This window comes from Grammomys surdaster, unplaced genomic scaffold (genome assembly GCF_004785775.1).
Source record: "Grammomys surdaster isolate TR1022 unplaced genomic scaffold, NIH_TR_1.0 188, whole genome shotgun sequence".
NCBI classification, from domain to species: Eukaryota; Metazoa; Chordata; class Mammalia; order Rodentia; family Muridae; genus Grammomys; species Grammomys surdaster.
The window spans coordinates 14,349,518-14,362,568 of NW_021604633.1; the positions used below are offsets into that span (position 1 = coordinate 14,349,518).

The 13,051-nt window shown below is 41.7% G+C and overlaps 1 protein-coding gene across 1 annotated transcript; it reads right to left on the reverse strand.

Annotated features, from left to right (window-relative positions):
- Window positions 1–7,613: 7,613 nt before the first annotated feature.
- On the reverse strand, window positions 7,614–13,034 carry Lsmem1 (leucine rich single-pass membrane protein 1). The gene is made up of 3 exons (XM_028768779.1): window positions 12,908–13,034; window positions 11,212–11,340; window positions 7,614–7,744 (listed from the first exon to the last, which is right to left on the reverse strand). Exons 1-3 carry the CDS (start codon window positions 13,032–13,034, stop codon window positions 7,614–7,616), a joined length of 387 nt encoding a protein of 128 aa, XP_028624612.1.
- Window positions 13,035–13,051: the final 17 nt, after the last annotated feature.

Consider the following 13,051-nt stretch of genomic DNA (forward strand, 5'->3'; position numbering starts at 1 on the left):
CAAAGTAACTATATCTCGAGTTAGAAATAATACATTTCCAAGACTCAAGGGATACTCATTGTGTTCATTCCCTTCAAACGAAAGGGGACCAACTTCCAGATTTCCTACAGATGGACAAATGATTTCCTGCATATTAATAAAGTATTAATTCTTAAGTATATGGGAAAAAAATCTAACATCCCTTCAAGACAAAATTCCCGAATGGAGTAGAAATGGAAGGACTCCATCTCAACCCAATAAAGGCTGTACATGATAAACCTATAGTCAACAGACAAGCTCTTGGCATTGTGTTCAGGAACAAGCAAGATGGCTCAATGGGTAAAAGCTCTTGCTACACAGCCAGATGGTCTGACTCTGATTCCAGGAACCCATAGTGGAAGGAGAGAACTGACTATCAAAAGTTGTCCTCTGATCTCCACATCACAGACACTGGAACGCCCATGTCCCTCCACACACCACATACCACATACACACACTCACACATACATACACCCACACACAATTATAATAAATAACATTTTTTAAATTAGCTTTTATTTTAAAACTTAGAAACAAAAACTATATATGTTCTTTAAGTCTGTATCGGAAGTTATCATAGAAAAGAGACACCTACATGCCTGGGCTCAGTGTAATATTATTTGCAATAGCTAAGTTATAAAATCAAACTGAGTGGCTATCAACAGATGAACAGATTAAAAGGTATGAGAAATGAATATATATATATGTGCATATAGTGTATACATATATGTACATATATGATAAACACATATATGCATACATAATATATATGCACACACATATATGTATACATAAATTAGAGTGTTATTCATCAGTAAAGAAGAATGGAACAATTATCGTTTGCAACAAAATGGGTGGGGCTAGAAAAGGACATCATGTTAAGTGAAATAAGTCAATACAAGTACCAGATGCTCTCTCTCCTGTGAGAAGAGTAAACGACAATAATAAAAAGACACAAAAGCAGAATACAGACTACTGATACCTGTATGGAATGACTGGGGCTGAGACTGAAGGAAGTGTGGGTCATGTCCTCGAGTTGTGCTGTATCTGTATTTGGAATCTCATTGCTATTTGTGATTAATAAGTGTTAATACATTACATACAAACAAAGGCTAACAAGGCCAGTCTCAACTGAGTGGTGAATGTTGATTGCACAGGAGGGTAACCATCATTCTAAAGAGTCCAGGCTAGAGGGGACAGTGGGAGAACGTGAGTCTTTCAACTCCAAAGTTGTTGGTCTTCAAGCTGTCCATGCAGCTTTCTGGTGACTCTGTACTTGATATGGCTCCCAGCTCTTCTGTCTGAAGTTTTTTATCCTCCTCCAGCATGCAGCAACTATGGAAATACCATATGTGATCTCTTGCCTTCTTCCTTTCTGATTGACTTCTTCCTGAAATAATCAGCTGCCGCCAGGTGTCCCCCTCTGCTCTCAGTGAACACAGTTTTGCAGAGGCAATGGAGGAGGCCTGAAGGAAACACTCCCTCACTAAATCCAATTAAACAAACACACGGTGTCAACCAATGTGCTGTACCCTGGAGATACCCAAAAGAGGAAGTTAAAGAAAAGACAAACACAAAGTCCCAGTTTCAAAGAAAAATTATGAGGGTCAGATAAAGTTGTGGGACCAAATTAATGAGGGAAGCAATGATTTGAAAAAACAAACAAAAACACAAAAATGGTGAAAAGAATGCTGAAGTGTATCTCTCCACAACTGATCATCACCAGGAGTTTGGCCATGCTCCAGTGAACCCACAGAAACTGGACTTGTTCTGTGTATTTGTTTTCTTTCTTTTTTCTTCCTTCCTTCCTTTTTTCTCCTTCTCTTTCTTCTTCCTTTTTTTCCTCCTCCCCCTCCTCCTCTTTTTCCTCTTTTTTTTTCTTGCAGACAGTAGGTCACAAAGATGGGAAGACAGACCTGGGAAGTGAGTGTGCTCAGGATTCATGATGTGACATTGCCAAAATTCAATAAAAACATTATTTAAAAACAAACAAACAAACAAACAAACAAAAACCCTCTTTTGTGAGATTGGGGAATTAGCCTTACAAGCTTGAAAACCTCGTTTCGATCCCCGGAATCCATGTAAAGAATGCAAGAGAACGATAGCTGATAGCATCTGCTGGTAATATCAGGGCTAGGGAGACAAGATAGAAGGATCCCTAGGATTCAGTGACCCGTCTGACAAGCCTACTTGGCAAGCTCTAGACCAGTGAGAGAGCCTGTCTCAGTGGAGTTGTATGGTACTCCTCAGGATAGCACCTGAATTTATCCTCTGACTTCTACATGCACTAGTGTGCATATATACCCGCATATACATATCTACCTGCACATAGGTGAACATGCACACACGCATTCACAGAAAAAGAAAACTCCTTTATAACTTCTGCAATTAGTATGAAAATGTCTGAGGTTATCTGGACTTCACAAATATTTGAAGAGAGTCCTAGGGGCTAGGGGAACGTCTCAGTGGGTAAACCATTTGCTGGGAAGGTATGCAAACATGAGTTCAACACTGAGAAGTGGAGGCAGATGCACGTGCACACACACACACACACACACACACACACACACACACAGGCCCTTGACTGTACATCAGAGGTTGTTCATGTCCTTTCCATTACCCTTTTTCTGACTATATAAAGACAAACTATTTTTGAGCCCCTAAACAGACATACAGTAACTCAGAAATTAACCCTAATGTATCAATATTAAATTAATTTGCTAGATTTAGAAAAAAGTATTCTCATTCAGTTTGTTTATAGCAATATTCAAAAATAATTTTAGAGCATGAAAATTTTGACATTTTTCACAGCTGAGAAGGAGTCATAAGTAATTGCTTTTTTTTGTTTTTTGGGGTTTTTTGTTTTTGTTTTTGTTTTATCCTGTGGAAGCGACCCACCACCTCCAGAAAGCATAGTCTTGTAGGGATAAACATACACAATCTGTTCCTTTGAGGATTCATGCATTAATCATAATGAAACATGTTTCAATATCTTAAAAGGAGCTTTGGGGACCAGAGAGCTCAAGATAAAGAGATCAATTATAACTGCAACTCCCGTCCTCTAAACTTGATCCTGTGTTCCTTACAACCTGTGTGATGTGAATCAGAATGACCCCCAGAGGCTTACAGGTTTCAGTCTTTAGCTACCAGGACGTGTATGTATTTGAGAAGGATTGGAAGAATTAGGAGGCGTGGCCTTGTTGGAGGAAGTGTGTGCCTACACACCAAGCCCATGTCTTCTTGCCGTCTGTGGATCCTGATGTAAAATGCTCAGCCACTGCTCCAGTACCATCAAGTCTGCCTAGCAACACGGTGTCCAGGGACTCTAAGACTGTAAACAAGGTCTCAATTAAATGTTCCCTTCTATATGTTGCTTTGGTCACGGTGTCTCCTCTTAGAAACAGAACAGTAACTGAGATACAGAGCCATTCATTCTTTATACCATGAACTCTTTCATGTCTTCCTTCACCTAGGAAGATGCCAGATACTTAAAGAGACTACTTACAGGTAGCCTCTGTATCCTGTGACGCAGCTGCTTTCTCTACCCTTATTTGCCTTCATCTTCCTATTCATATGTCTGGCCAAACGGCAAATGTCTACAGAAAAATCCCTAGACATCTTTTTAAAGAATTGTTTTAGAAAAATGAACAAGAAGCTGAGGAGCTATCTTAATCACAAAAGTACTTGTCAGCAAACATCAGGACCTGAGTTCAAAACCAAGAGCTTATGCATGTAGCCCTGGGCATGTAGCATACCTATAATCCTAACATTGTGTAAGTAGAGACAGGAAGATCCCTGAAATTCATTGGCCTGTCAGCCAAGCCTAGCTGGCAAGCTCCAGACCTGTGAGAGGCCCTGTCTCAAAGAACAAGGTAGGCAGGAAGGACCCCCGAGGTTCACTTTGGTCTACCTGTACATCCACACATGTATAAATGCATTCATATGAATACTTACACATATATATTAAAGAGAAAAGAGAATATCTTAGCTGAATGTAAGACAGTCTCTACTCTTAAAGTTGCCTTCCCCTTTATAAAGGCCTAGTTCTTGCTGTCTTCAACATATTGGTTTTCAACTTGAATGCTTCTTTGCCTCAATTCATGAGAAAAGGCTCTCATTGTTTCAGTTAACCAATTTCTTTTATATTGTAATCAGACTTCTTTTAAAAGGATTCATGTATTGGTAGGTGTGTTAGCCTGCATGTGTTTGTGTATATATGCGCATTACCTTCAGAAGCCAGAAGAGGGCATCAGACCTCATAGATTGGAAGTACAGTTGGTTGTGAGCCTCTATGTGGATGCTGGGAATCCAGCCTGGGTCCTCTGGAATAGCACCCAGTGCTCATAACCACTGAACAATCTCTCTAGCCCAAGATTTGTGTTCTCTTTAAACCTGATTTTTTTGTTTTGTTTACAAAAGATGCTTTGGAGGTTGTTGTCCACCAACAGTTCTGGATACAAAGTCCTCCTAGTTACTGGTAGCCCACACACCAGTGGCCTCCAGGTGTCACATTTTGAGCAGGGCTGGGGCAAGCCTATTGCAGGGAGTCGCCATGGCCAGGTCTGAAAGAGGGTCCTACCAGGGTCCTCATAGCCAAAGAGAAAGTGCATCTCTGAGGACCTGGTGTCAGAACATCTGTACCATCCTTCTATCAGAGCTGAAAGAGGACATTAAAGGAGGACACAGAAAAAGTTCATTAACAGAAAGAAATCTCAGCATCTTATAGACACAAAATGCCTTGAAAGAACATTAAAATCTTTATTTTCCCATCAAGATGTGTCACCAGTCTCTCCTATTTCTTTTCTGCAATTGTCTTTAATATTCTGGCTCCCTCCTTCCATCACACCTGGCTCCCTCCTCCCACCACACCTGATTCCCTCCTCCCATCATGCCTGGCTCCCTCCTCCCATCATACCTGGCTCCCTCCTCCCACCACACCTGGCTCCCTCCCCCTACCACACCTGGCTCCCTCCTCCCATCACACCTGGTTCCCTCCTCCTACCACACCTTGTGGTCAAGTCATTTTTAAGTCCAGTGGAGACAGGTCTTAATTCTATCTCAGGATGGCAACAATAGATTCTAATGTTGTCCAGACTAAACAGTTATGAAAACAACACACCTCTTATACCTATTACCTCTTGAAATAGTTGCTTGCATCCTTTGTCTGATGATATGATGCTATGATCTTAAACAGCATTCAAAAATAATTGGGTCTCTACCAATAGACTTATGTTTAAATACATCAGTTTATTTCCATAGTGCCATGTCTAATACTTTAACAATAATCATTTAGCAATACAGACTAGTATTTTGAATACATTCAACAAATTGTTCTTGTCTCAAACACTTTTCATTCCTTCACATTTGTCACTTCGCTAAAGCCTCAGAATAATACTGTAAAATAAATTTTATAAGCATCCAACTTTACTAATTATTTTCCCAAAGTCACAATTAGCAATAACAACCAGGACTTGATTCAGGAAGTGAGATTGCCAGCCCATGTCTTACCTGCTGTGTCTTGATATTGCCATGTAACCAGCCAATACATTTTTAGAAACTATAGTGTGAATATATGTGTGTGTGTCTCTGTTTATGTATACACAGATGAGCCTATGACACACCTCCCTCTCCTTTCCCCTTACCCCTCCTCCTTCCCTCTCCCTCTCCCTCCCCCCTCCCCTTCCCCTTCCCTCCTCCTTCTGTCTCTCTCTCCCTCCCTCCCTCTTCCTCTCTCCCCTTTTCTCTCTCTCCCTGACATTTGACTTCTGGGGATTGGATATAGGTCACCAGGTCTGGCAAGTCCCTTTTCCCGCTGAGCATCCTCTCTGGCCCCACCAGAGCTCTTCCTGTCTCAATAGAAGTCTTTGACTTGTGAATACAATACTACAAGCTATGGTATTTTTCAGACTGTGAATGCCAGAGTGGTCGCCATGCCTCCATCTGCATGTACAATATTAGCAAGATGAAAAAGAAGAATAAAATTACTTTCAGGGGCTGCAGAGAGGGCTCCTGTCTTGCAAGCATGAAGAACCGAGTTTTAACCTCAGAACCCACTTTAAAATATTTATATTTTCAAATGCTTCACATTGTAAAATTCACAATGCTTTTGAATAAAGATCATTTATTACTGAGCATAAAAATGTGTACCATGTAAGTAGAAAGAAAAAAATAGTAGAGTAAGTAGAGAGAAATAAATGGTTTCTTAGAGCTGTGCCATCAGACCTCATAGTTTTTGAAACAATTTTCCAATAAATCCTTACGGTAAGGATTTGCCATTAACAGATCAATATGACTCAGTAATTACAAATTTTATATTTTTAATATTCTGCATATTGATCAATTTTAAGAAAAAGTATACAATATAAACATTTTAGTGTAAAAACTAATAATTAAAAAGAATAGAAGTAAAATTCTTCGTGTTTATTTCATCATCTACTGTTATTAAAAATGTGGTTTTGCAACTGCTTCATTTTCAAGTAAATTCAAATACTTTGAATAAACCAAAATGACAAAAAAATCAATAATTCTTCAACTGAATCATAGCAGTGTATTTTAATTAAATAAAAATTCATGCTTTTGCCGGGCGGTGGTGGCGCACGCCTTTAATCCCAGCACTTGGGAGGGAGAGGCAGGTGGATTTCTGAGTTCGAGGCCAGCCTGGTCTACAGAGTGAGTTCCAGGACAGCCAGGGCTATACATGTCTCAAAAAAAAAAAAAAAAAAGTCACGCTTTTAAACGCATCTGTTTTGCCTCAATCTTGTCATACACAGCTATACCTTATTCTTGCTAAAACAAGAAAGCTTCCAAATACACAATTTTCTACTCTAATATAGCGAAGGCCACACAAACCTAGCCAGGTTCTTCCAAAGCCATGAACAGGATACCAAGGGATTTTTTTTTTCATGACGAAGCTAGCCGGGTTTATAGATTATATATAAATCGACATACTTCCCTCTTTGCACGTGTGTATGGTAGGGTCTCTAGAGCCAGATGATTTTCACAAAGCAGGAGCTCAGGAAACATAGGCGTTCTCTCTGTCCCTCAGCTTCACCTCACGCACATCATACTACCCATGTTTTCTCCTGCGATCACCGAGCAGCGCCGGGAAGCTGTTATCAAAGTGTGTCACCCGACAAGAAGAATGTACACTACTGAAAAGAGTGAGCACCTGGTTCGCCTCAACACAGACAGTTCCGTGTTTGTTTGTTTGTTTGTTTGTTTGTTTTTTAAGCTTGTGCAGGAATCTGTACAGGGACATGAGGTATCAGAGACCTCACTGGAACATTGAAAGTCTTTTAAACCAAGCTTATTTTCAAAAAGTAGTTTCATAAGTTCTCTTGCTGCTGACTCTTTTCTGTGCTCTAACCCCACCAAAACAGAAGCAGCCAGCTAGCAGTCACTACGGCTGAATCAAGTTCACCCCTTTTCAGCTGCCATCTTTAAATTCCTTGCCTGGGCTTTATTTCCATCCTAGAAACAGGAGGTATAATCGTATCCGCTGCCTGAAGCACTGTACTTTCTCAGTCCTTAACCTGGTGTACTTCTAGCAAGTAAGAAGCTCCCGTATCGATGACCACTCTTGGGGGAAAATCCTTTCAGTTCTGTTCAGAGTCCAGTTGGTTGAGCCGCTTTACGATCATGTTGTTGATTTTCTTAAGATCGTCTATGTCCTTTCCCTCAGCCGTCAGTCTTCTTGACACGTCCTCCATCTTATTTCCTGTTTGAACTTAAAAATGAAAAACAGACTGTTACAGTAGAGCCAGCAGAGGGCGCCCTGTGCAGATACGCAACTGACAAATCCTCATGCATCCAAGAAGCCCAGAAAGAAAGGAAAGAGTTGCCTAGCTAGTGAACTATGCTTACGACCTCCCAGTGCCAGGCTAGACCACCCCTGCCAACGCCAGAAGATTCTGACTGAGAAGGATGTGTCAGGGGCTATCAGTGTGTCTGATTAGTTCTTCATGAGTGATTGTCACATTGTTTCATTTCCAGGCCCTTTCTCAGAAATGGCTTTCCCCCATAATCCAGAAAATGATATTCTCTGGATTTCAACATCTGTCTGTGCCTGCATACATATGAACATGCACACACACACACACACACGATAATGAGACTAATACATCTGGCCTAGGGTACAAAATATAAAGTATAAAAATACATTTTCTGTGATGCAGGGTCTCATTGTGTTTCTCAAGTTGGTCTTGAACTCATGTTCCCTGTCTCTGTCTGCCAGGCTTTGGGGTTACAAGTGTATGCCATCCCATTCAGCATAGAGACACTCTTATTTCCTCCCTTCGTTTTTCCTGTTCTTACTCAATATAATCCTGTCCTCAATATAAAACACTTATGCATTCAAGACAGTCATACACATAAAACAATAAGTCTTTTTAAAAACAGACATCCGTGACATTCATGTTCTGCCTTATACTATATGCCAGAGTCCCTGAGTCCCGAATGGCTCTTTTTAGCTGCGTCACCTTGAGCATATGAGGCTTCAGTTTTACCAACAGTCAAGTCAAGATCATGGTAGAACCTACCCAGGCATAGTAATGTCATCATGTAATTCCAACTACTCAGAAGCCTAAGGCAGGAGGATCACAAGTTTATCTGCCTTAACTGGGCTACTCAGTAAGTTTAAGGCAATGTAGTGAGTATGTCTCAAAATTAGAAGTAAAAAGGGGGCTACCAATCCATTTTTGTGGTATAAAAGTTGCCTGCTATGCACAAAGCCCTAGGTTCATGCCACAGTATTATATTTTTTTTTTTTAAAAAATTCTTTTAGATCCTATACTATGCAGTTTCTGGAAGGTTTTTTTTGACAGACAGCCATCAAGTATTCTGTGTGTAGTACCTAGGACTACACACCTCACATATAACGGTTGTTATCGCTATTTCTCTTATCCTTTCCCTTAACCTACAGAAGAGAGGACTCCCTTTGGACTGCTCATTTATCTGTAGACACATCTAAACTATCTCGAGATAGTTTAACTAGGTCATTACCTGAAGTTAAGCATGGCAGGATAACAGGCAGACCATTCATTTATTTTAGGCTAACATGTCAACATTTCAGAATAAGAACCTATTGATCCTTTTGCACCTATGGGTTAGGTGGCTGACCCTCTCACATTGATAGCTAGCTACAAGCTTACATTTATTGCAAAGATAACTCATCTGCTGCTTCTAAGGAGAAAGGGACATAATCTAGGAGGAAAAGAAGCAATTAAACAACTTTTTTTGTGGCTTCTCCTGGGGATGTGTGAACAAAATGCCTTTTTACTCCCTCCAAGGCACATAAAACATCGCAGAAGAGGAGATGTAAAGAAGTAAGAGAAGAAGAAGGAGAAGGAGGAGGAGGAAGAAGAAGAGGAGGAGGAGGAGGAAGAGGAGGAGGAGGAAGAGGAGGAGGAGGAAGAGGAGGAGGAAGAGGAGGAGGAAGAGGAGAAAAACCAGGCAGTGGTGCACAGCTTTAATCCCAGCAGTCAGGAGGCAGAGGTGGGTGTATCTCTGTGAGTTCGAGGCCAGTCTGGTCTACAGAGTGAGTTCCAGGACAGCTACAGCTACACAGAGAAACCCTGTGAGGAGGGAGAAGAGATGGAGGAGAAGGGAGGTGGGAGGAGGGGAATGGGAGGGGGGAGGAGGAGGGGAGGAGGCTCGAAAGGTGCAATTGCTGCTCTTTCAAATGAGCAGAGTTCCATTCCCAGTACCCTGGTGATGCAAACTGCCTTTGAGGTAGCCCTGCTTGGCTCACATCGGTGGCACCATTTGGAGAGGTTTAGATGGTGGAGCCTGATTAGAGGAGGTACATCGTTGGGGATAGGGGCTGATGTTTGTGCTGAAAGATTTGGCCTCTCAGCTTCCTGCTCCTTCCACCATGCCTGTTGCTTGCTGCCATGTCTCCCCAGCATTGTGAACAAACTCCCTTTCTTTAAGTTGCCTTTTGCTGTATGTTTTTATCACAGCAACAGAAAAGTTACTAATGCACCTTTAATGCATATAAAGAATCCCAGTAAACCCATTGGTTCACCAAGCTGGGTTTGAGTGTGGTCATTTTTTTTGGTCTGTCTGGGTGTGGTGAATAGACACTTTTTTTTTCATGTCCCCACAGGAAAGGTCATATGATACCCCTTCCCACAAGCTCTGCCTCACACACCCAAAGGAGTCTTCTTATCACCAACACCTCTACCTCCTCTGCCCCTAAATGAACTTAAATAAGAAACATTGCAAAGACACGATGTTACGTTTCTTATTTAAAATTGCTGAAAGCAAGACAGGTATGGTGACACATGCCTATACTCCAAGAACGCAGGAGGCTGGACAGGAGAATCTCAACGTCAAAACTGGCCTGGACTATGTAGTGAGATCCTGCCTCAAAAAGAGAAAACTTGTCAGGTGCCAAAAGCATGGAAGGGCAGAAAAAATGACAAGATGGAAGACTCAAAATGCTGTCAATGATAACATCCTCCCTATCCCCAGCCCTGTGTAGCTTTCTGTAGTATGAAAGAATATAGTAATAATTCCCAATAATAGTTTTTTTTAAAAGGTCATCTAAGAGAGAATTGTGGTAGCTCTGATGGAAGAGAGACTACACACACACATCACACTTAAGGTAGATAGTCCCACTCCTGCTATCCAGACAGAACAGAGACATGATCAGGTTAGGGGTCTTTAGTCTGAGGAGCAGGTATGGGAAAACCTCTGTGTATTGCCCAGGCCAAGAGCAGACAGGGCAGAAGCAACAGGACAGACGTAACTCACGCTCACAACCCCAGAGCTAGCTTAGCCATTAGCTTGAGCCCTTGCTACTCAGAACAGCCTTCTGGGAAATGTGTAAATGAGGAAACACGACATGGAGTTAAAAACCTCAGGAAAATGCGTATTATATGTAAATGTGATGAATAAAGAAAACCAAAATTAAGTAGGACATGTTGCGTACAATTTGGCAGCAGAGGCTCCAGGTGACAAATTAAAAGCTTATATGCACTTATAACATAAATGTAACCTGGTGCTGTAGGAGCATGCCCTGGACTTGTACCCAAGGACCCAATCCAGGAGCAACAAAGTGCCCTTAAGACACTGGGTCTCCTTCCTGCTCCCCCTTGGAAATTTCTGATGACTAGGGTGCGCTAACTTTCAGAAGCAACAGCCACGAAGGACACACACACAAGTAGAGACAGATCTGCCTGAAGTACTTACTTATTAGGAAGATGGCGAAGAAGACCAGAGCCAAGCTGACTGTTAACACCAGGAGCAGCCCCAGAAAAAACAGCCCCCGCCTTCCATTTCCTGGGGTCCTGTCAGCATCTGAAAATTTGTCCTCTAAAGCTGATAGGAAACAAAGTGACAGAATCTTCGCATCTCACAGAGATGTGATGGACACACTCGTTTTCCCTGGACAGCCCTGGAAAGTGACTTCTGCATTAGGGACACCTTTGGACAAGCAATGCTGGAACTGTTTACCTTCTCTGTTGAAATTTAAAAAAAAAATGAGTAGCCTTGAGCTATATGAATCTGTTTGGAAGGTTCTTTGAAAACTGTCCACTGTGGAGTAGAGGGGCATGAATTATTCTTTGGAGAGAAATAGAAAATTGAAGAGGCTGTACTGGCCATCTCCTAGGTAACCTAAACAGAGCTAGGTATGTGATGCCCTCCCTGAGTGGAAGACCAAAAGCTGTGTGGTGTATCCCAGGAAACTGCTTTTATTATGAGAATAATCTCTCAGGTCTATATCCATTTAGACAAAAGAGCCCCTGGGGCATTTTGGTTTCTTAAAGCTATTTCCAAGATAGATCTGCTCTAGAAGCCATTTCCTCTCAATGCTCTGTGCTGGGAATTGCCTCTCATTAGCTACTTTGTAACTCTTAGGTTGCCTAAAAACACACAGAAAAACTTGACTAAGAGCCGTGAACCCCACACGTTATACTGCTTGATTATCTAATCAAGTACATCCCATATTCCAGACTGTCAGCAGCTGCTGCTTCCTAACCTATGCCACACCACAGCTGACACCAACACCTCCCTTCCCACTGCACTAATCTGAACAAAAGGAAGAACCCAGAAAAGAATGGAAATAGCAGTTATAGAACTGGACAGTAAGCATAGAGAATACATGAAGCAAATGACAAATGGGCCATTCAGGACTGTGTTTGAATAGTCATCAGTTAAGCTAGAAAAGATGGGGCCCAAGGGGCCCCAAAAGGCCTGGTTTCTAACACTTAGAGAGCAGGATACACTGTGTATTCAGGAGGTTTTTGCTTTGCTCTCATGTCTCTTTTAACATTTTAATTGGACAATCTGTAATTTGTAAATAGAGGAGGAAGTTGACTTTTTGCATAACAGAACTTTAATGGTTTTTAAAATAAATGGATGAATGTGTTGAGCATTTTCCTCGGTAATCTCTGATAAAAAACAAGACCCCTGGGAAGCAGAGATTATAATGAACCTAACCATGGTCACCAAGAGACACAACAGCCAAGAGGGACTGAGTAATCCCTGTACCCAGTAACAGAACACCACTGATTTTTCCTCAAGAGTTTTAAAGGAAAAAACAAGACATGGAGCAGGGTCTTACTATGCAGGCAGGCTACCAGGAACTACCTATTATAGCCCAAGCTGACCTTACATTTATGATCCTCCTGCCTCACCCTTCCAAGTGTTGGAAATACAAGCACAGGCCACTATGCCTAGCTTCTCTCAGGAATTTTGATGAGTTCAGCCCAGAAAGTCAATAATGCTTTGACAAATTGGGAGCCCAAAATAGAAGCCGCTAAATGATAAACAACATTTCCCAGTGATTGGTGATGCCCACCCTGCTCCCACAGCACAACCACTTCCGCCACGCCCTTGATGTTTTTAGGAGGTCCCAAAGTCATGCTTCCAGGATCATACGTACAGAATAGATGTTGTGATCCTGTCGGACAGAGATTGAGTTTGTTTAAGTCATTGATGGAATCCACAACATAGAGTTTCCCTTCTTCGGGGATGCCATGAGATCCAGCATCCTGAGAGGAATGAGTCATTGTGCCTGAAAGAAAGC